Source organism: Pygocentrus nattereri, chromosome 13 (assembly GCF_015220715.1).
Source record: "Pygocentrus nattereri isolate fPygNat1 chromosome 13, fPygNat1.pri, whole genome shotgun sequence".
NCBI classification, from domain to species: domain Eukaryota; kingdom Metazoa; phylum Chordata; class Actinopteri; order Characiformes; family Serrasalmidae; genus Pygocentrus; species Pygocentrus nattereri.
Window position 1 is genome coordinate 27,974,276 of NC_051223.1, and position 24,228 is coordinate 27,998,503.

Sequence of the window (24,228 nt, forward strand, 5' to 3'; positions counted from 1 at the left end):
TATTTTTCTTGAGCAAAAGATCCAAGAAATATTATGTCTTCTCTGTTTATTACAGATCAAAGACTCATTCATGAGCAAATCATTTGCTAAAATTGATAGCATAGTGGATAACACTGCTGTCCCATGTGCAGGTTTAATTTACAGTCCAGGCAGGAATAAAACTGCTGTACCAATAACACACTGTCAGCAAGCAAGTGTTCAAAAATAGCATCATATCTCATTGTCTTTGGGATGTCCACACAGGAAATGTTAGGTCAAAACAATTTAATTTGTATGGGTGATCATCTCAGCTATGTAACTTACACTACATTTCCAAAAGTATTCACTTGTCTGCCTTCACATGCATTCTTAATCCATAGGATTTAATATGAAGTCAGGCCACCCTTTGCAGCTGTAACAGCTTCAGCTCGTCTGGGAAGGCTTTCTACAAGGATTAGGATTGTGTTTAAGGGAATTTTTGACCATACTTCCAGAAGTGCATTTATGAGGTCAGACACAGATGTTGGACGAGAAGACCTGGCTTGCAGTCTCCGCTCTAATTCATCCCAAAGGTGTTCTAGTGGGTTGAGGTCAGGACTTCCAAGTCAAGTTCTTCCACACCAAACTTGCTCATCCATGTCTTTATGGACCTTGCTTTGTGCCCTTGTGTGCAGTCATGTTGGAACAGGAAGGGGCCATCCCCAAACTGTTCCAACAAAGCTGGGAGCATGAAATTGTCCAAAATCTCTTGGTCTGCTGAAGCATTAAGAGTTCCTTTCACTGGAACTAATGGGCTGAGCCCATGTTCCGAAAAACACCCACACCATAATCCCTCCTCCACCAAACTTTACACTTGGCACAAAACAGTCAGACAAGTGCTGTACTCCTGGCAACCGCCAAACACACACTCGTCCATCGGATTGCCAGATGGAGAAGCGTGATTCGTCACTCCAGAGAACACGACTCCTCTGCTCTGCTCCTCTGCCCTGAGTCCATTGTTGGCGCTTTACACCACAGCATTTGACGCTTTGCATTGCACTTGGTGAGATGACTTGGATGCAGCTGCTCGGCCATGGAAACCCATTCCATGAAGTTCTCTACACTGTTCTTGAGCCCATCTGAAGGCCCCATGAATTTTGGAGGTCTGTAGCAATTGACTCTGCAGAAAGTTGGTGACCTTTGTGCACTATGTACCTCAGCACCCACTGACCCCGCTCTGTCATTTAACGTGGCCTTCCACTTTGTGGCTGAGTTGCTGTTGTTCCCAATCGCTTCCACTTTGTTATAACACAACTGACAATTGACTGTGGAATATTTAGTAGCGAGGAAATTTCACAATTGGACTTGTACAGGTGGCATCCAATCACGACAACACACTGGAATTCGCTGAGCTCCTCAGAACGACCCATTCTTTCTACAAATGTTTGTAGAAGCACTCTGCATGCTTAGGTGCTTAGTTTTATACACCAGTGGCTATGGAAGTGGTTGGAATACCTAAATTCAATTATTTGGAAGGGTGAGTGAATTTGGCAATATAGTGTATCTTCAATATAAGTCCGATTTTAGATATAACATATTTAGCTACATATTTTGCATGGCAATATCAGTGAATTATTATTTTCAAATTACCTTTGTGGACAAACATTAATAACACAACTAACTTGACTAAATAATGGAACTTTTTTTTTTTTATTCCAAGCTAGTATTCAGGTGGAACAGTGCAATGTGTCAAAAATAAAAACATAAACAGAAGTGCACGACATTGCTCTCTGCCCTTTGTTAATTATAGTTGTTCAGTTAGGACAAGGCACCAGCGTCCTAGAGCAAGACTCCTAGGACTTTCACCCATTACAGCAAGTAATCTTATACTTGCTGCCTTTCATATTGTGGTAATGATGCAGAGTAAGACACAGGGAAGGCCAATGATTCCAACATGAGAAGTGCTCTTTATTAAAGAACAAGGCAGAAAGGCACAGTGAACTCACAACGCCAAAGGCTTCACTCTCATGGTGACCGACCCTAACACAAAATACCCACACCTCCAGACTACCAATAACACACACCCACATCTTTACACCAACAAATAACAACTTTAAAGTCCCTTTCAAGAGAGCATGCATCTACCTTGAGCATCAGTGCTTGGCTGCTCGCATGGCCGTGCCTGCCGAGCCTGCTGGAGACAGTGCCAGCCAATAGCCGGTCACTGCAATATATGGATTATGGTATGAACTTGTTTGATATAGCATGAATTTCATATATGCGTTTTATATATGGTTTGTAGCATGAATGTTTTTGCATGAAATGCAAAAAAGTAATTGTTCATATCATTGTATCACTAATGTATATAACTCACTGCTCTACTCGCACTGAGAGTTCACTTCCCTACCCCCCAAAAAGCATTGGTTGGCTTATATAGTTTATACAGATTATAACTATATAGTGTGGTTTTGTGTTTAAGGCAGTGGAAGTCGTAATATAAATCATGGGAGGTCTGTGGTGGCCTTCACCCTCCCTAACCATTACGAGTGTTCAGCAGGGAAGAGATGTACTACTCTAGGAACTGCTCATGATTAAACTGGGAGAAAAAATGGGGGGAAATAAATAAAAAATTGATTTGAAAAACCACACACACACACACACACACACACACACACACACACACACACACACACACACACACACACAGTCCCCAAAGGAAAATGAGAGCAAGCTTTTCTGAGCCAAGAGAGCAGCAGGGCTGCAGATGGAGTAGAGTGATGGCTCCCCTTCTCTCCCTCAGGTCCGCAGGTTGGGGGTCTCACACCAATCACACACACTCCCACCTCACCTCTCCCCCGCAATGTCTGCTCTTTCCCTGCTGATCCCTAGTCACAACTTCATTTTTATTTTGCTGATGAAATTGAGTTTGACTTTAAACCCATTCCTATTAGTGTCACACCAGTCTAAGGCACCAAGACTGTTAGTGAGAAAGTCAGCGAGTGTATTACTAGATATTTTAAGGGGACACTTCAGTCAAAATTAAAAATGTAGTCATCACTAAATCTACTGCAAGCATTACTTGCTATAGTGGTGGCTCGATAGCATTGAAGAAGAGATTTCCCAGTTTAAAGACTAGGAAAAAACACCTTTAATGAAGTATTATGAAGGTGGGAGGAACTTTTGAAAAACTACATGTACTTTAGGGTGGGTACATGGTGGTGGACTATTTGATTACAATTTTTTGCAATGCAGAAGTAAGCTAGATAGTTAGTGATACTGCTAGAAGGCTGTATATCACATATGTATTTGTATTTCACACTAATTTCTTTATCAGTGTTGTGGGGTGGGGATTCGCAATTATTGTATGACATAATTGTGTAATGCATGCAGGGTATTGAAGTGAAAGAACTCTGATGAATGAAAAATGAAGGATACAAAATCATAAACCCTGTCAAACCAATGAGGCTGATGGGTGCAATGCTAGGCTATAGAGTATTACATTTGTACATAACAATTAACATATTAAATGCTAGTTTTAGCTAGTTTAAGTATATGTATCTGCACTCACTGTCCATTCTATCAGCTCCACTTACCATAAAGGTGCACTTTGTAGTGCCATTACATACAGGAGTCCATCTGTTTCTCTGCGTACTTTGTTAGCCCCCTTTACCCTGTTCTTCAAATGCCAGGACTCCCACAAGACCTCCACAGAGCAGATAGTATTTGGGTGGAGGATCATTCTCAGCACTGCAGTGACACTGACACAGTAGATCAGATAGCAGTGCTGCTGGAGTTTTTAAGCACTGTATCCACCTACCTTGTTTGTACACCTTTCAATTGTAGAGGCAATAGCTCATCTGTTTCTGCAGTTTAGTTCCTCATCAGTGATCACAGAACTCTGCCCACAGGAAGCTGGTCTGTGGGCATCCTGACCATCGAAGATCTTGGTAAAGTGGGGGGTGTTTAAATGAAGTATGCAGAGAAATGGATGGACTGTAATTGTCTGCAATTGTAGAACTATAAAGTGTACATATACGGTAAGATGTGGTTGTCGGTTGGTGTGTTTTCTGTGCACACTGAATAACTGGCGCCAAAGCACACATAAACACATACGTATATTACACGTATGGGGTGTTAACAATGGTGCCAGGCTGCAAATTGATTTAGATGTGAAATCTACGTCAATGGCAAAGTAATTTGTTAAATTAGAATTAACAAGTGTCTGGGAAGGCAGAGCACACCTGGAAAGAGTCTTCATGTTTCCATAGCTACCAGATCTGTCTTCCGTTTCAGCCTCAAACTGAGCAAGATTAACATCGATTGTCATGGAATAAAGTCTTATTCTACAGACCATTACTGAAACATTACAACCTACAAAGTGTTTATTGATTTACATTTAACCACCAATGTGACTTTTCTAGTCTCAGTGCTATTAAGTCAGACTAGTGGCGTTTCTTATTCATGCTCTCATGGTATGTATCTGTGAGCAGTTCATTGGTTAGAGTGGAGCTTTTAAGCTTGGTGTGATGGATCATTTCAGTTGGTGATGACTCTGTCTAGGGGTTGGGAGAAATGTTCTTTCATTACCATAGATGTCAACCCATAGCAAATGAATCATCACCTCTCATTGTCATAGATTGTCTCGCCTTGCTTTGTACTGTGACAGCCTATCAAATGCCAAACAACAGTCACACAATCTGTCAGCTTCATATCGTATTATTACCACTGACGGCAAAGAAATTCATGAAAATAAGATACAGAGGAACACTCATCCACATTGTCATCAGTAGTAAACCAAATACACTTTCCACTCGTTTTGATTGGAAAAAGGGAAGCGGATTCAAAAGGCTTTTGTCACCAGGTCTTTTGCAAGCATGTTTCAAATTCTTGTTGCCATGTGAACAACGAGAGGGGCAGAGTCAGAGGCTCAGTCAAAAGCATCTTCAGCAACTTAGGAAACTATATATAAATAAAAACACTTTCAATCTAGAGGTACTTTTCATTAAAAAAAAAAAAAAAAAAAAAAAGCAAGTAAATTAACTGTCATTCTGTCTATCTAAGGCTTAAAGGGCAATTCTAAAGAATTTTCAAAATTTTTACATAATTAGATGGTTAAGACAAATGCAAGTGACTTGATGTGAAATGTGCCATTCTTGAGAAACTTGGAGTAAGAACTGTTCACAATAATAGTGACAGGAACCACATTCCCAAATTGTTTGATTTTAAAAACCACCACACATTCACTGCCATATGCTGGAGACAGTTTAAAGATAGATTTGTGATATGGATTTTCAACAGCAAGAGTCTTGTAAGGCAAAATATTCCTCATAGAAAATGTATATATTGGATTTACCACCAATATACCATTAGTCACATATAAAAACTCAGACAACTGGTGGTTGGTCATTTAAAATAGCAAATAAAGTAGCTTTATTTTTGCTGTAGAAATAATGACCCCTAAGAACACCACTGTAAGCAAATCTGAGTGTTTCTCCACAAAGTACCATTTCACATCAAAACAGTGATTTTGCTTACATCTTAGCTACTGAATTTTGTAGAAATTGGACTTTAGCCACTTTACCTCTAGGCATACTATTCAACTACTACCACCACCATTAACTATCAAACTGTGAAACTAATTTGAAAGTTTATATAGTTATAAGAGTGAGGAACTAAAATATGGATCAACATACAAGTCATCAGGATTTAAAGGGTTAATTACTTAGCAAGCAAATCTAGGGAAACCTGAAGCATTCAAACTGCTAAGGCCACATTTTTCATTTCTCATATTTATTATTTCTTTTGTAAATCAAACATACATCTCTACAGATCCCAAACAAGCTCCATGTGAGAGACCAGACTGCCTCTAAAACAAGTGCCAGCTGTAGGAGCATCACTGCTTCAGTAAATGTGAGAAGGGTAACAGCATATGAGGACCACTAAATATAGTGTAAAATCACATAATTAACATGATCAAGCCACAGAAGCACATAATGCCAGATGGTATTACCCCAAGAAGTGAACATGTTTCTAAAAAGCAGTCAGGGCCACTTTTGCACTTATTATACACAATATTTACCTTTCATTTAGCATAGTCACTTTATGAAGTACTGTGATTCACAGTGAAAATACTGAAGCTTAAGTGCATTACAATGCAGCACCAACCAACACTGCCACAAGATGCGACCCAACCCTTTTGCACTCCATCTTACCTGCCAGAACTCTCTGCAGTCTCAAATGGACTAGAATCCATTACTGACACTACTACATAACATCAGGCTTAAATCTAGTCTGGGCTAGACAGCACTACTGTCTAAAGAGAATTTAAATGCTGGATGCTGGAATTTCAGACAGATCAATGGAGGTAAAAGCTGTTATACTAAAACTTAAAATCAATTTCATGTATGCTTCACAGTACAGTTAAATACATCTTGCAAAACCTGATTAGTGATGCATTAAAAAAAAGTCCCTTTATATTAACAGATGTTTTTTTTTCCCCTCTTGGCACACCAGGGCTGTTTACCATTAGTGCGGAAAAAAAAAAAAAAAAAAAGAGGTTGACAGTCCTTCCCACTGCCAACATCACTGAGATGATAAATATATTACAGAAATACATTACAATCTGTAAAGTTCATGAATACTGATGTGGGAGGCTGGGCAGGTGGTGTTCATTTATTCTTGGGCTGTGCAGCTATGTAGAGGGCCACTAGGCAGTAGAGAGCACCACCGATCGTCAGGGCCATGGTGGTCCTGTACAGAAGCCGATCAGGAACACCCCGTTTAAGGTGCACTGGAACCCCATCTGAGGACTAAAGAGAGAACACTTAACCCCATACTGAACAAAATGTGCATCTGTCCAGTAACTTTAAATACTGTTTTAATGGACATACCTGAAATATCTTCTGAAGGTCAGGCACCTTGTTGGCACCCATGTACTCTAGAGAAGCTCCTGACTCAGAAACAATTTTTGTTGGGGTTGCAAAGATCATAGTAGGGGCCTCAGAGGGTACATTAGGCCTCAAGCCCTGTAAGAAAATGGTTATATCAGAGACATTATAAATAGAGGACATGGTGTGCTGGTTGAAACATGCAATGGGCAGCTCATAATGCTCAACGTTGTGGGTGTATTATGGAAAGTAACACCCTTCAATAAAAAGGGGCAAATGCCTCATTAGTAAAGGCATAAGGGAGAAATGCTCATGCAAAGATGCCAGAACCACCTGAAAACTACATTGACACAAAAGACCACCAACTATTTACATGACTTGTCAGATTTTACCAGCGATACCAAATATGCTTTTACATATTAGCCTGGCCATCAGTTTTGGGTTTATAAGGCCCAATCCCAATGCCCCTTGCTCATACCACTTACCCCTCCATTTTGGGGGTTCATGTCTAGCGGTAGGGTGTCCCGATTTTTGTTGACACAGGAGTAGGGCTATGTGGCCCTAACAGTTATGGCTATGTGGCCCTAACAGTTATGAAAAGAAAAAAAAGCAGACCAAAGAAACTAAAAGGAGAGTTTTCCCATGAAAGAATTACAATAACCATTGCATAATCTTAATGTTTCAATGTATTATGGCCCTTTTTTTTTATAACAAGCATAAATAAACATTTATAGTATGCTGATGTTTCAGGAAGCTAGCCAAGTAAATTTCCTGTTCCACCTTAAATGGGGTCAGAACTGCTGCACCATTTAAAGTGGAACGGGAAAGTTCTAACAAGAAGATGGCAAATAGCTGACTTTACCATCATATCACCGAAGAATGTGAAAGTATACATTCCCAAAAATGTAACTAAGGACCAGCAGCGAAGTTGCTGAACTTTACTGGCCTCTGCCATCACAGCAGAGTGGAAGGCTTGCCTACAGAGCAGCATTAGTAGCCTGTTAATGAAGTAATGCTCCTTTGTTTGAGGGGTCCCATTTTTGTGGGGGAAGACTTGAACCACTACACCTTATAACTCTGTTTCAAAGGGCAAGGGGACACTCAAACAAGGGGTAGGGGTAAAAATAAATGAAAATTGGGCCTCTATCTACCCATTAAAGTAAATGGGTTCCTGGTCTTGGATGACTAGACAGCCTGGGGGCATTGATAAGACCACCACCAAGTAAGTGGGCAGACTTTCCTATAATGTAATAGGTTATATTCAGTTGTTTGGCTAGTTTGAATAGTTTAGTACAGAAGTCCTAAACTTCAGGAAGTTGGCTAGCCAGAAAGCGTGGTGTCGTGAGCTGGATCTTCAGCTCATTAACGTCACTCCGGTGAAGCGTCCTCTCTTTACTCATTACTGTTGGTAGTATGTAGTTATGGAAGAAAGCTCGATTAGGATTCAAGTTATTATTATTATTATTATTATTAATAATAATAATACATTTATATAGCGTCTTTCACAAACCCAAGGTCGTTAGGAGTTTCATCCACCACCTTTACAAAGTGAAATAAGCATTCCCACCATCATATAATTGAGGTTGCTATAAACCTATAATCAGGTTTATGTCTGTGGCATTCATCATTGATGTGAAGATCATTTATCAGCAAAGATGGATTATATTGACAGAAGGGAGCCCAAAGAAATCTAATGGACAGGAAGCATGCTGATGAAATGACCGATTAAAGACATGCTTCCAGTCTCAGTCTGAGATGTTAGCCTTTATCTAGCACTAATCCCTTCCTAGTCTAAAAGAACTGCCCTTTAAGTCTAAGGCAGAAAGCCTCCACTGTCAGTCATTACAATCAAATGTCAGTTGTCTCACTTTAGAAACACCTAGAAAACCTAGCGTTAACCAACATTAGATCCAACCACAATTATATGATTGTAGCAACGCTTATTTCACTTTGTAAAAGTGGTGGATGAAACTCATAACTTGCATCCTAATCGAGCTTTCCTCCATAACCACATCCTACAAACAGTAACGAGTAAAGAGAGGACGCTTCACCGGAGTGACGTTAATGAGCTGAAGATCCAGCTCACGACACCGAGCTTGCTGGCTAGCCAGGTTAGCTAACTTACTTCCATTACGACCAGCAGAGATGAAGGTCATCAGACTATTTCACTATTTTCTTTCATAAAGAGATTTCCTTTAACAACATACCTGTGGGCTGTATGCTGTAGACAGTACAGTGCCCGTTAGTCTCTGGGTGAAACTGCTGAATTTGTAATACATTTTCTGAGCTGGACACGCTGCTCACCGGCTTCTCCTTCAGCTGGAGGAGTCAACGCGAGAACATGACGTCACGCACGTCCATCTCAGGATGTTGACGCAACGATCAACTGTAGTGTAAAGGAGACAAACTGTCCTCACACAAAAGCATCATTTTACTGAAATAATTACTCCCTCGGAAGTGAAGAGTGGCTACCAAAGAGAAAGAAAGTCGGTACTTTTTTACGCAACAAACTTAGTGACTTCACATTTTCCTGTAATGTTCTACCATACTTACTACCATTCTAACCCTACTTTCACAAGACCCATAGCGCCATACAAAGCAATATTAGCAAATAAACAGATCAGGGGGATGCTTGAAAATAAGACCATACTTACAGTGCCTTGCAAAAGTGGTCACCCCCTTGGCATTTCAGGTTTTGCTACCTCACAACCTGGAATTAAAATGGATTATTTGAGGGTTTGCATCATTTACAGAACGTGCCTACAACTTTGAACGTTTGATTTTTTTTTATTATTGTGAAGCAAACAAATGACAAAATAACAAAACTTCAGTGTGCATAACTATTCACCCCCTAATGTCAGTACTTTGTAGAGCCACCTTTTGCAGCAATTACAGCTGCAAGTCACTTTGGATAAGTCTGTAGGCTTGCCACATCTTGCCATTGAGATTTTTGCCCATTTCTCAAGGCAAAACTGCTCCAGCTCCTTCAAGTTAGATGGTTTCATCTGGTGAACAGCAATCTTCAAATCTGATCACAGATTCTCAACTGGATTAAGGTCTGGGCTTTGACTAGGCCATTCCAATACTTTTACACATTTCCCCTTAAACCACTCAAGTGTTGCTTTAGCAGTATGCTTTGGGTCATTGTCCTGATGGAAGGTGAACCTCCGTCCCAATCTCAAATCACTGATGGACCAAAACAGGTTTTGCTCAAGAATATCCCTGTATTTAGCACCATCCATCTTCCTGTCGACCCGGACCAGTTTCCCAGTCCCTGCTGCTGAAAAACATCCCCACAGCATGATACTACTACCACCATGTTTCACTGTGGGTATGGTGTTCTTGGGGTGATGAGATGTGTTGGTGGCACGGTGGCGTGGTGGGTAGCGCTGTCGCCTCATAGCGAGGAGGGCCTGGGTTCGATTCCCCGGCCGGGCGACTGGGGTCCTCTCTGTGTGGAGTTTGCATGTTCTCCCCGTGTCTGCGTGGGTTTCCTCCGGGTTCTCCGGTTTCCTCCCACAGTCCAAAGACATGCAGTCAGGCCAATTGGACATGCTAAATTGCCCCTAGGTGTGTGAGTGTCTGTCTGTCTGCCCTGCGATGGACTGGCGACCTGTCCAGAGTCCTGCCTTTCGCCCGAAGACTGCTGGGATAGGCTCCAGCATCCCCCTGCGACCCTGACGGAGAAGCGGCTTAGAAAATGGATGGATGGATGGATGTGTTGGTTTTGCGCCAGACATAACATTTTCCTTGGTAGCCAAAAAGTTCAATTTTGGTCTCATCTGACAAGAGCACCACACATTTGTGAAGTCTCCCACATGCCTTTCGGCAAACTCAAAACGCCTTCCTAGGTTTGTTTGTCTGTATGTAGGCTTTTTTCTGGCCACTCTTCCATAAAGCCCAGCTCTGTGGAGTGTACTTATGTACACTCTGTATGTTTACTCTATATCTGTGGCTTATTATGGTCATATGGACAGATACTGCAGTCTCTGCTTGGGAACTCTGCAGCTCCTTCAGGGTTACCTTTGGTCTCTGTGCTGTCTCTCTGATTACTGCCCTCCTTACCTGGTCTGAGAGTTTTTGTGGGCAGCCCTCTCTTGGCAGGTTTGTTACGGTACCATGTTCTTTCCATTTGATGATAATGGATTTGATGGTGCTCCAGGGGATCATCAGAGATTTGGAATTTTTTTATAACCCAACCCTGACTCGTACTTCTCAGCAACTTTGTCCCTGACTTGTTTGGAGGTCTCCTTGGTCTTCATGGTGTTGTTTGGTTAGGGGGGCCTTTTGCTTAATGGAGTTGTAGCTAGGAGTTAGATTGCACACAGGTGGACTTAGCATGTGACTAAGCATGTGACTTCTGAAGGTAATTGGTTGCATTACAACTTTTTAGGGGCTTCGTAGCAAAGGGGGTGAATACATATGCACATGCCAATTTTCAGTTTTTTATTTCCAAAGATTTTTTTAAAATATATTTTTTTAATTTCACTTCACCTACTTAGACTATTTTGTGCAGATGCACCACAAACAATTCAGATTAAAAAAACATTTAAATACAGGTTGTAATGTGACAAAATAGGTAAAAAGCCAAGGGGGTGAATACTTTCACAAGGCACTGTATGCAGGACAATCCTATATTTTCTTTTATATTTTACATTTGTTACACTGCACCTTGTCACAACTTACCAAGCACTTATTCACAGTATTCATAATATTTCCTGCATAGATTTCAAAAGTTGTGTCATCACTCTGTAGTCAGCATCATGCCCATATTAGGAACTCTAAACAGTTTTACCAATTGGTAAGAAGGGCATTTTCACAAATTGGTGCTATTGCAGCCTGTGGCAAGCAAAAATGTCCCAAACTCAATATGTTTATCAGATCCTAAGAAATATGAGGTTGTTAAGGATCAAACATACACATACTGCTTTATGCAAGCTAATACTGCACAGAAGAATGGGAGCCTCATCAAAACACCTGACATAAACCAGCAGGATTTGTCAAATGTAAGTTGTCCTGGCAGCAGCAGCCAACAGAGAGTAAGTTATTTAATGTTATGTGATCATACTCAATATCAGCTATGACATTTTAACACACAGGAGTGGTAGCTGGCTTGTAACCTACAATTAGCATTATTTACAACTGCTATGGTATCTCGTAGCTCAGATAATCCGCTGAATTTCTGGAGGAAAATGTTTGTAGGACAAAACATATATGATTTGGAACCGTTTTGTTTACCACAGGTCATAATAGCAAAATTTTCAAAAACCCCATCACTTCTCCCACAGTCTATGTGGAACGTAAGTTTCCAATATGGACACATTGCCAAAAATAGAATGACACACATCTTCAGAGGTCTAATGGTATGAGAGTTAAAGTGAAACACAGACGACTGTGAATTATTATTAATTTTTTTTGATGGTGGGAGGTCATTTCATTCTGTTGTTTCAGAACATGTGCTATGTGGACAAAAGCATTGGGATGTACCTCTTATTCATTGAATTCAGGGGTTTCATTCAATCCCATTGCCACAGGCATATACAATCAAGCACCTATCTGTGCAGTCTGCTTTTACAACCATTTGTGAAAGAATGGGTCGTTCTAAAGACCTCACTGAAGAGCAGGGTACTGTAATAGGAAGCCACCATTGCAACAAATCGGTTTGCGAAATTTCTTCCCTCCGAGACATTCCATAATTAACTGTGAGTGGTATTGAAAAGTGGAAACATTTAGGTACCTTAGCAACACCTTTGGGACTGTTTGTTTCTGAACTATATAAACTATATGTTGAACTGTTGTGAGTCAGGCCCTCTCGTCCAACATCACTGTCTGACCTCACAAATGCTCTGGATGAATGGGCAAAAATTTCCACAGACACACTCCAAATTATTTTAGAAAACCTGCCCAAAAAAGTTGAAGGTGTTATAGCTGCAAAAGGGAGAACAACTCCATATTCATGCATATGGATTTAGAATGGGATGTCATAAAAGCGCCTGTAGGTGTAATGTGTAGGTGACCCAATACTTTTGTCCATGTAATGTATACTACTTGGCTGTTGCTCACACCCTTCACTTTCAAGCCTGTAGTTTAGACCAAAAGGATCCCAAAAGCAAAATAATACAAATGTACAGCCTTTATTTCATATACTGATGTACTAAGGAGGACTGTAAGTGCTAAAAAGGTCCACTGCAGTTTTCTGAGTCACACTGCTTGTGTTATACCATGGGTGTGTAATAAGAGAGTAACCAGATTAATTTGCTCACAGCTTGGCAGCTTATACTTTTACATACATATTATAGGTTTAGATGTGGATGATATTAATGTATAGGCTAAGTGACAGCTAAATATATTGTCTAATACATATTACATCTATTTACACAAATATTGTTCACATTTGCTAATTCAAATATTTCCATATGCTTTGCAATTCATGAATTTCTGTAATAATTTGCACAGCAAACTCTTAAATTTAAGACAGCAAAGTCTTAAATGAACACTAATGTCTAACTAATCATATGAATGAATATGTTCATTTTAGGCTTAAAATGGTTTGCATATATGAACATATTCGCTAATAATATGAACTGTAACACATACACTACACTGGAATGTTCATATGTTTCTCTTTTTGTTTTATAAGGCCTGTCACATGAATCATGTGGATAAAATGCCCATTCTGAGTGGGAGTTGAAAGTGTTTAAGTGTCTAAGGTCAAAGCAGAAAGTGGAAGAACTGACATATATCATACAAATCAATAAGCATCACTTTATTTTCTTTTATGTTGAAATCTTTTACAATAAAGCTTGCCAAAAATGTTGCCTAAATATAAAATATTTGTACAAATGTTTTAAATGGTAGAAGACATGTATGCACACTTTTAAAATTTTTTTCATCTTTACCTGTGATTATCTACATAAGCAGCCACAGGGAGCATTTAATTACACTTTTGCAATACTCATAGCTTCACAGTTATAAAGCAGCCTGAAATATGTAAAGATGGAATGTGGTGGGAATGCTTAACATTAACTACACCATACTGATGCAGGACAAGCCTTTTCTCCCGTTTCTTTACAATTAATATTAGTTACAATGTACATTGTATTATGTCATCACTCACCAAGCTACTGTACAACACTGATAAGGGTTTCCTGCATAAGTATGACAGTTAAAGCTAAACACAAACCACTACTTGTGGCATTAAGAAGAGAAGACCCTTCTTGAGGCACTCATTCTTAGATTTCCTTCTCGCAATGTGTTTGATATCATCAAGTAAACAAATCTACAGGTGCAATCTTTTCATTAAATGTTTTTAATTGTTTTCTACTCATACTGCCCTAAAAATATGTTGTGACTCATAATCATAAGCTTTGCTTGGCTGGGTTGCTGAATGTTATTAAACCTCATTCAGAATCACTAAACCACTGCACAAACAAGGAGCCAATCCAGTGAAAGAGAGTGACTCGCTTTTGTGTTCACTCTACTTACAGTGAAGGAGGAGGAGAGTGACAGCCCTCCCACTGCTGAGTGTGTGGGTGAGGTGTTTGCTAATCAATTTAGTTAACACCTCTTGGTTTGCGCACTCATATTCCCAGAGATATAGGCTCCAGGTGGTGGCTCCATCCCTGTGCAGCAGAGCAGCTGATGTTTTGTTTCTAGGACTTAGGGAAGCGAACCTTCAGAATGTGACTGCACCGACCAAGATTTATTTTCAGTCACACAGCTGCATTTTGCTGCCATGAAAGGATAAACATTTAATGCCTAACTGTTTCCGCCAGGTCTATGCTCAGCTGTATTTTCATATTCTTTTGCTCCCATCTGCCTCTTCAAATATTTTATTTCTGTATTTCTACCATTTCCCTTAGGCCCTTCTTTCTTGCCCCTTGCTTTTTGCCCTTCATATTTGGATAGCTTTCAAAGCCAAATTGAACTGAATTAATGATCTAACGAGCTGGAGAAATCTCTCCATGGGAACAGAGTGTTTCTGAATGTGAAGCCAGACCAGGGCGCTTGAGGAAAGGCCGGCTATGGTCTGGAGAACAGTCAAGACCTGAAAACCTTGCCAGACACCCCTTATAGACAGCCATGCCATCTGGTGCCGGCTGTTGCCACAGTTGTCCTTTTTGAACACCACCAAACACAGGAAATGCTGTCTCTTTGGATCAGGTTCATTGGTTTTCATCTGTGCAGGGTTACAACGCAAACATTGGCAAGCATCGTATAGTTCCTTTGGACTGTGATTGTTTTGTGTGCTTGGAAATTTTTTCTCGTTTTTCTCCTGTTGCTTCCATGATGGATAAAGCAGAGGCATTCCAGTTTTTAGAGGTAATTTTTACCATTTATATTCAGATAAGTCAAAAATGTGAAGATGCTGCATTTGAAAGGAGCCATTTCCATAGCAGAAGTAGTAGTGTTCCTTACTCTATGTAGCTTAGCTTATAATTCAGGAGGCTGTTCAAGGTTTTAAAACAAAAGGCACAGAAGAGGAGAGACCAGGTGATGGGTAATGGTTTTGGGCTAAGGACCTGAGCGGTCCAGGAAAAATCAATAACTGACAGTCAGTTGAGAAACTCAGCGGAGAGACTTCGCACGCAGCGTGCTGAGCGGAATTTGAGCTCGTGGTAGCACTGCACAAAGCTGTGGTAGATAAAGGTAATAGGAAGAGCCAGGAGCACAATGCCACTCACGACACACACGCCACCCAGCACGCGCCCCGGCATGGTGATGGGATACATGTCTCCATAGCCGACAGTCGTCATGGAGATAATAACCCACCAACAGGCTGCCGGGATACTGGCGTAGTCCTCATTGCTGGTCTCCAGGTCCAGTCCATGCTCCAGGAGCTGGGCCAGGGCGCTGAAGATTGCCATGGCGACGCACACAAACACCAGGAGCATGACCATCTCGCGGTAGCACCTGCGCAGTGTCAGCCCCAGTGTTTGCAGACCCAGGAAGTGCCTCGCTAGCTTAATGAGCCAGAAGATGCGCATCATCCGCAGCACGCGGAGGGTGACTCCTGCTCGCTGCAGCTGCGGGTTCTCCCCTGTCAGGGCCGTCATGGCAACTGACACGTAGTAAGGTGTGATAGCCAGAAGGTCAATGATGTTCAGAGGTCGGCGCACAAACTCACACTTGTCCCGCGAGACAATGAAACGCACTATGCACTCGGCAGTGAACCAGCCAATGCATACTGCTTCAATGATCCTGAGAAAGAGAAGAGTGGGGAGCAAAAGACACAGAGTAAGTAAACTATGACTATGACTGTGAAGCACCAATAAGTGCGCCAATCATGTGTGCACAAACTTTTATCTAATACATAATAGTAATGAGATCAGTGAGATAAGTGTGAGGGGCCAGTTTCCCAGACTTAGATTAAAGGGGAATTACACCAATTGTTCAACATTTCTCTGTAATTCAATAGTTGAGATGCAGACATTGAGGGAGGTCTGATGTTAAATGTCGCACTGTTAAGAAATCTGAGTCAGTAGGTTTCATACAGTACATAGGTGATAGGAACCAGGGGTCAGTGTCCACAACGCAAATATAGCCATTTACAATCCAAAATGACCAGTGAAACTACACATGTTCTGTGTTGTTATAGGTAATGTTGATAAAAGTAAATAAAGATGATTATAATAAACATGTTTTTGTTTTGGACAGTAAAGGTCCTTACTACATTTTGCATGTACCTCTCTGCAATAAAGAGATTAAAATACGATTTTAGACTGAAGCCTTAACTCAAAGTTTTGTAAAATCATGTACCATGCACAAAACAGGCTGCATATTTGTATCCATTTCATTCTTGTCTGGTTCCTATCATCACCACTGTAAATGATGCTGAATAAGCTTCCATAGCACCAATGCACCTTACATCAAACCACTCTGAATGACTTTGTTTACATCTTACTCACTTCATTGTGCAATTCTGAAAAATGGGTGGAATTACCCTTTAAGCCCAAGCTTACAGTAAGAAGCATTTGCAATGGTGAGTCACCATTTGCACTGTAATCTATGTCTGGGAAACTGTCCTACAAATACTTGAGTGATTTCACACTTTTTTGACTTATTATAGACATTTATAAATGTTTAGAATGCAACCATGCAATCTGATTACCTTCTGTGGAACTTTAAGAAGTATAAATGGTTTCATGCAGATAGATATGTGAATAGTTGTTTGACAGTCTGTGGGTCTTGAGCAGCTTAACAGCAGGAAAGGCTGATGCTGCTCAAGGGATATTTTTGCTGAATTATTAGCTTATTAACTCAATTGGCAGCATGTGGAGTTTTTGACATTTCAGACTTTCAAACTGAACAAATTTACTGGTCACTGAACTGTTGACATTAACTGCAGAACAAAACACAGGACAAAGGACAGAGACCAGAAGCAGGGTGGAATGGTGCACTAAAGGGAGAGCAGCACCAGGCCTTACTGTGGGAAGGGGGGAGGCGTGTGGTGACGATGTTTTCACAATGAGTGTGTTTAAGTCTGCTCACAAATGCCAGAGCAACAGAAAAACAAACAACACACTTTATAAGATCTGACTGAAGACAAAACAGCAAATATATCCTCCTTATCACACGTCTCAACTAAAAGATTACAAGGGCCAATGTTTATTGGGTTCGGCTTATTTGTTTTATCATGAATTATTCCAGCTGAGCATATAGATAATGTGTTTAGAACTCATTAATCTGTCTCTGGCATTTTGGCAGTATTCTGAATCCCATGCATGACAAACCTCAATGTCTCTAATTTATTCCCTTTCTGGCTCCTCATAAACATACATTGACACATACCTGACCTCTGTGAAGGAAATGGAATCAGAATGCACAAGGCATGAGGACACATGAACATTTCAACAGACACTGGTAGAAAGAGACATTTGCCAGCAGTTGTAGGGCTGGAAATAATGAAGGAGAAACATCAGCCAATGAAAAGGGTAACATTTTATTTCATCCTGGACTATACATCAGATAAACTATTAAGATGGTCCAGAAACTCACATCTTGGAGCCACTACATAGAAATCAGCCAGTACTCAGAAGTATGCCTTTACTGTTTATCATTTAAAACAGAAAAATAATGTTACTTTGGTTCATGGATTCAGTCTGACATCAATGCTTTCCTCTGCCCTTATTTAGCTGGATCAATTAGCATGTTATGATGAGCTGCACTGATGGATCACTTGATGATGGCTGATAAATGGGCAAGTAATGGGCACAAAAATAGAAGAAGAAACCATAACAATGGCACCAGCTCCTCGAATTAGCACTAATGCTGCTGTAATTCAAATGCATTTCTCAAACAAACAAAACCAGCATGTGTTTGCTTTCCTTGATGGTGATGCACACACACGTATGTATGTATGTATGTATGTATGTATGTATGTATACACACACTGCCCAAAAAAAATAAATCCTAGGTCTAAATGAATGAAATATTCTCATTGAATACTTAGTTCTGTACACACTTGAATGTGCTGACAACAAAATCACACAAAAATCATCAATGGAAATCAAATTTATTAACCAATGGAGGCCTGGCTTTGGAGTCACAAACAAAATTAAAGTGGAAAAATACACTACAGGCTGATCCAACTTTGATGTAATGTCCTTAAAACAAGTCAAAATGAGGCTCAGTATTGTGTGTGGCCCCCACGTGCCTGTATGACCTCCCTAAAATGCCAATAATTTCCACCTGTGGTCTATTCCATTTGCACAACAGCATGTGAAAAAAAAACCCAATTCCAATGAAGTTGGGACGTTATTTATCATAAATAAAAACAGAATACAATGATTTGCAAATCCTTTTCAACCTGTATTTAATTGAATACACTACAAAGACAAGATATTTAATGTTCAAAACTTTATTGTTTTTTGCAAATATTCACTCATTTTGAATTTGATGCCTGCAACACGTTCCAAAGAAGTTGAGACAGGGGCAACAAAAGACTGGGAAAGTTGAGGAATGCTCAAAAAACACCTGTTTGGAACATTTCACAGGTGAACAGGTTAATTGGAAACAGGTGAGTGTCATGATTGGGTAAAAAGGGAGCATCCCTGAAAGGCTCAGTCGTTCACAAGCAAGGATGGAGTAAGGTACCACTCTGTGAACAACTGCGTGAGCAAATAGTCCAACAGTTTAAGAACAACGTTTCTCAATGTGCAATTGCAAGGAATTTAGGGAAGTGTCCTGTGGTCTGACGAGTCCACATTTCAAATTGTTTTTGGAAATCATGGATGTCGCGTCCTCCGGGCCAAAGAGAAAAAGGACTGTCTGGATTGTTATCAGTGCAAAATTCAAAAGCCAGCATCACTGATGGTGTGGGGGTGTGTTAGTGCCACATGGGTTAGACATGGGTAACTTGCACATCTGTGAAGGCACCATTAATACTGAAACTTACATACTGGTTTTGGAGCAAAATATACTGCCATCTAAGCAACGTCTTTTTCAGGAACGTCCCTGCTTATTTCAGCAAGACAATGCCAAGCCACATTCTGCATGTGTTACAACAGCGTGGCTTCGTAGTAAAAGAGTGCGGTTACTAAACTGGCCTGCCTGCAGTCCAGACCTGTCTCCCACTGAAAATGTGTGGCGCATTATAAAGCGCAAAATACGACAACGGAGACCCCGGACTGTTGAGCAACTGAAGTTGTACATCAAGCAAAAATGGGAAAGAATTCCACCTACAAAGCTTCAACAACTAGTGTCTTCAGTTCCCAAACGCTTACTGAATGTTGTTAAAAGGAAAGGTGATGTAACACAGTGGTAAACATGCCCCTGTCCCAACTTCTTCGGAATGTGTTGCAGGCATCAAATTCACGATGACAATACAATACAAAAAACAATAAAGTTTAGCCATTTGAACATTGAATATCTTGTCTTTGTAGTGTATTCAATTGAATACAGGATGAAAAGGATTTTCAAATCATTGTATTCTGTTTTTATGTTTTACACAATGTCCCCCCACACACACACTATATATATATATATATATATATATATATATATATATATATATATATATATATATATATATATATATATATATATATTTTTATATATATATATATATATATATATATATATATATATATATATATATATATATATATATATATATATATATATAGAGAGAGAGAGAGAGAGAGAGAGAGAGAGAGAGAGAGAGAGAGAGAGAGAGAGAGCACTGTGCAAAAGTCAGAGCCCAACCTTAATTTACTTATTTCCTAGTCAAAACGATCTTTAAGAACAAGCTAATCATATTTCAGGAGATAATTCTGAAGGCATGTGGTAATCTATTTGCATAAGGAATGAGAAAGAAAATTAATGTCAGAAGATAATAAGTAAAAAAATCAGATGCAGATCATAAAAATCCACAGGTGTTTCTATCCATCCCTCCTTGTAAGAATATGATTCAGCACTACAGGAGGATGAAAGGATGTGCAAAAAGCCATTATTCACAAAAGGAAAGAGACAAAAAAAAGAAGCTTTGTAAATTTCAACATCACTGTAAGTGTTTGGGATTACCTGGACTCCAAATCAGTGAATAATGCGACCAGTGTCTACGTTCTTTAAAAAGGTGGTTCTTTAGTAAAGAAAAAAGAAAAAAGTGTTCTTTAGTAAAGAAAATGGTTCTATATAGAACAATGAACACTCAAAGAACCTGTTGCATGACTAAAGGGTTCTTGGCATTGTGAAAGCGGTCTTCAGATTGTTGAACAATGTGCTATATAGAACCTTTTTGAAAAGAGTTCTATACAGCACCAAAAAGGATTCTTCTATTGTTACGATGTCAAGCTTGTAACAACAGAAGAACCCTTTTTGGTGCTATGTAGAACCATTATCTTTATTAAAGAACCTTTGAAGAACCATCTTTTCTGAGTGTGTAAGACTGAACTGTGGATGACTGGTAGAATTTCTCTACAGATTTCTTTGAAAAACTGAAAAGAAGATTCTTTTATGGATAGTAGATGCAATAAATAATGAAAAATGTTATTTATTTATACAAAATCTCTTTTGTTGTGACATTGGTGAGAAAGAAATGAGAGTTTTCTCTGACTTTTGCACGCACACACACACACAAACAGACAATCAATTGAAAGGGTGTCTAAATTGTGCACGGGTTACACTTTATGTTTAGTTATTTTTAATTATTAAATTCAAATAAATAAACAGTAATCTTGAATAAGGATTTGTAGAAACATGTCATATTGAATTTTATTTCATGCAGATATTGTGTAACTTCTCAAGACAAAAGGAGATGTCCAAACTTTTGCATTTATATGTGTATTGTGTGTATATATATATATATATATATATATATATATATATATATATATATATATATATATATATATATATATATATATATGCGCATAACATGCTTTCTAATGTAATGTTTCAAGCACCAGTAATCTTTTTTCTGTTATTTTATCTATTGTCATATCACGGTTTCTCACGAACGATTTGCAGTGACCCCTATCGGACAGAGGGAGACTTCATTACGATCAGAATAGAACCTTTTACTGACAATGGCTAATTGACTATTATCAGCTCTTACAGATGATGTAGGCTTTACAGTTAGATTTTTTCCCTGTGCTCACGGAAGCCCTTCCTCAAACAGGCTCTGAAAAAATGAGGATCGTCCAGATCGTTTCCCAGTGTCGTAAATGACTGCGGGCCGAATTTAAAACTTGCCCGTTACTCTTCCTCAGATTGTGGCATATGAACTGCACATTAGAGTCAAAACACTGCGCAAGTTGATTAATAAACAAAATCTATTGCGCTTCCAGCAGCTTTTAGCTCTCCTGCAGACACACAGACTGAACTGGGAGTAAAGTGAACTTTTATTCTCTGTAATACATTTTTGTTAACTCTGAATCTGGACTTTACATTGTGTTTTATACAGTCCCATCACCTCGGAAAGGCAGAGAAGGGGAGAGGAAAGATGAAAGTGTGGGCGTCTGTAAAATAAACCAGAACATGTCATAATCTGGGGCACAAACATGGACACAAAGACGAGACATGAGAGAGAGAGAGAGAGAGGGGGGGGGGGTGTGTGGGAGAGAGAGAGAGAGAGAAAGACACACAGACAGAGAGAGAGAGAGAGAGAGAGAGAAAGACACACAGACAGAGAGAGAGAGAGAGAGAGAGAGAAAGACACACAGACAGAGAGAGAGAGAGAGAGAGAGAGAGAGAGAGAGAGAGAGAGAGAGAGAGAGAGAGAGAGAGAAAGACACACAGACAGAGAGAGAGAGAGAGAGAGAGAGAGGGAGAGAGAGATTCTGTTCCAAGGCTGCTTATGATTCGCCGTAACACCTCATATCCAGATTATTAACTGCTTTAGCTGCTTCTCTCTCAAGATAAACGCAAAAACCGTGAAAGGAGTCTAAATGGGACCAAATGGCTGAGAGGGCACCGTTCAGGTGAAGTGGTCACATCACTTCAATCAGGATTACTAAATACAGAATGAAGGCTGAGAGAGGTTGAATCTGCTGTATCATCAGGCTACCTCACATTTATGCTCAGCGGCGGCTAAACTCAACGTTTTGTCAATGAATATGAATGGCCAGCAGGTGCCACGCTGTTAACTAAGGCAGGGGGCCCCGGATCCTCACACAGCTCTACTTCATGCTTGTATTATTTGTACAATAAAGTAGTGAACACTTTCTGAAACTTGACTCGTTGCCTGTTGTTCAACAAGAGCCTCGGCATCATTACGTATTTTGGAAATATAAGTGTGGATGGCAGGCGCCATGCTGCAAACTACCCAGAGCAAAAACTTCCAAGCACACAGCCAACACACGCTCGCACGCTCATCGTATACTCCTGTCCTGTCTACTCACCTGTGCTCCTCCACCGTATTATTTTTCGCCGTGTCCCAGTCGGGCAGCGTGCTCGCGCACAGGATGACCATGGAGATGATGACGAAGATGACGGAGACGGAGGCGAGCACCTGTGCCGCCACGGAGGACGCGGGCTCCTCGAAGGTCCTCCTCATCCTGGCCAGCCAGGAGCGCGTCTCCTCCGCCTCGTCCTCCGCCGCCTCCGCGCGCCGGGCCTCTTCCTCGTCCGCGCCCATCAGCTCCTCCTCGGAGAAGCACGTGTACGTGTCGGACATCCTGTCGTCCAGGCGTCGCTGGCAGCAGAACTCCAGGTGCGAGCTCTCGAGACCCCAGTAGAGCATCTCGTTGTAGAAGGACAGCTCGCACATCCGCGGCACGAAGCGCAGCTTCCCGGAGCGCACGTACAGCATGATGAAAACGAACGCCTCCGAGTGTCTGTCGAAGAAAAACTCGTTCCTCTCACGGTCGTAGTCGTCGCACACCTCCAGCACCTCCTTCTCGGACGAGCAGCTGTGCAGCCGGCTCACCCGACGCAGGGGAAAGTCCCGGATCACCTCCCGCGTGAAGGCGTACTTGGTGCCGCCGACGTTTAGAATACAGATGTTCTTGCCAAACTTCATCTTCTGCTCCACGAAGAGGAGGAGAAGGGGGAGGAGGGGAGGAGGAGCGGGGCGCAATAGCTGTTCACCTGTGTTTAGGTGAAAAAGCGCGAAGTGTCTTGGCCAAGCATAGCTCTTTTTTGCGCAATCTGGAGAGCGCTGTTTGCGCGCTGCGTTGCGCGGGAGGCTCCTGCACGCACTACTGTGGCTGTGTTTGTCCGTGCGTATCCCAGAACGTTGAGCTGAAGCCGCTGCTGCGAGTTTGCTACCAGGAGGAGCAGCACAACTAGCTGCTGCGAGTTGCCTCCTCGTCTGAACTCCAGCCCCCCTGAAGGGGCAGTTCGTACGGTGATGTCACGCCGGCGAGACTCCAGTCCCTTTACGCACTGTTACGCACGCGTGGCCGGCCACGCTGGTGCTTTTCCGCAGGGGAGGGCTGATCGATACTGTATTGATACCTCTGGTTCCGTTTCATTTTCACGATCGATCCTTACGTAACAATACAGAAGTCGAAGTTTCTTTTTTCTTTAACCAGTAAATATACCATAATTTTAATCTAAGTGAATAGACAGAAAACGTGAAAACAGACCAATGTAGCAATGAAGTAAACAGAAAAAGGTCGAAAATGAGTTTGTGGGAAAGGAACACACACTCAAGCATTCGTGATATTAGCCTAACATTAGGTTGTTTTAATCATTTTAACACCTGTTATTTCTTGAGGAGCACGCTTTTATAACAAGTTAGTGAATGGGCTGAAACAGGTTCTGACTGGAAAGTTTAGTTCACTTTTTAAGTGCATAATAAGACCTCTTAAAGTAACTGGATGGCTTAGGACTTTAGTCTCGGTATTACTGAAGTAAACACTGGTGATAGTGTCCATCCCTACTTTTCTGACTTCATGAGTTTGGGGTTAAATTTCGTTGAACAAGTTTGCTAATGCAT

At 40.8% G+C, this 24,228-nt stretch overlaps 2 protein-coding genes across 2 annotated transcripts; both read right to left on the reverse strand.

Moving 5' to 3' along the window:
• Window positions 1–5,361: 5,361 nt before the first annotated feature.
• Window positions 5,362–9,210, reverse strand: LOC108429329 (cytochrome c oxidase subunit 7A-related protein, mitochondrial). Its single transcript, XM_017701002.2, has 3 exons — window positions 9,053–9,210; window positions 6,849–6,983; window positions 5,362–6,767 (listed from the first exon to the last, which is right to left on the reverse strand). The coding sequence occupies exons 1-3, from the start codon at window positions 9,122–9,124 to the stop codon at window positions 6,627–6,629; spliced, it is 348 nt and encodes a 115-aa protein (XP_017556491.1). The 5' UTR covers window positions 9,125–9,210; the 3' UTR covers window positions 5,362–6,626.
• Window positions 9,211–15,109: 5,899 nt separating this feature from the next.
• kcng3 (potassium voltage-gated channel, subfamily G, member 3) lies at window positions 15,110–23,765 on the reverse strand. Its single transcript, XM_017703121.2, has 2 exons — window positions 22,688–23,765; window positions 15,110–16,046 (listed from the first exon to the last, which is right to left on the reverse strand). The coding sequence occupies exons 1-2, from the start codon at window positions 23,305–23,307 to the stop codon at window positions 15,401–15,403; spliced, it is 1,266 nt and encodes a 421-aa protein (XP_017558610.1). The 5' UTR covers window positions 23,308–23,765; the 3' UTR covers window positions 15,110–15,400.
• Between the last annotated feature and the right edge of the window lie 463 nt (window positions 23,766–24,228).

Excerpts from the sequence above, each read along its gene's own strand:
- LOC108429329 (XM_017701002.2), bottom strand. The coding sequence starts at position 9,124 with ATGTATTACAAATTCAGCAGTTTCACCCAGAGACTAACGGGCACTGTA. Across the intron at positions 6,984-9,052 it reads CTACAGCATACAGCCCACAG|GGCTTGAGGCCTAATGTACC; the intron begins GTATGTTGTTAA and ends ATTTTCTTACAG. Across the intron at positions 6,768-6,848 it reads ACCTTCAGAAGATATTTCAG|TCCTCAGATGGGGTTCCAGT; the intron begins GTATGTCCATTA and ends TTCTCTCTTTAG.
- kcng3 (XM_017703121.2), bottom strand. The coding sequence starts at position 23,307 with ATGAAGTTTGGCAAGAACATCTGTATTCTAAACGTCGGCGGCACCAAG. Across the intron at positions 16,047-22,687 it reads AATACGGTGGAGGAGCACAG|GATCATTGAAGCAGTATGCA; the intron begins GTGAGTAGACAG and ends TCTCTTTCTCAG.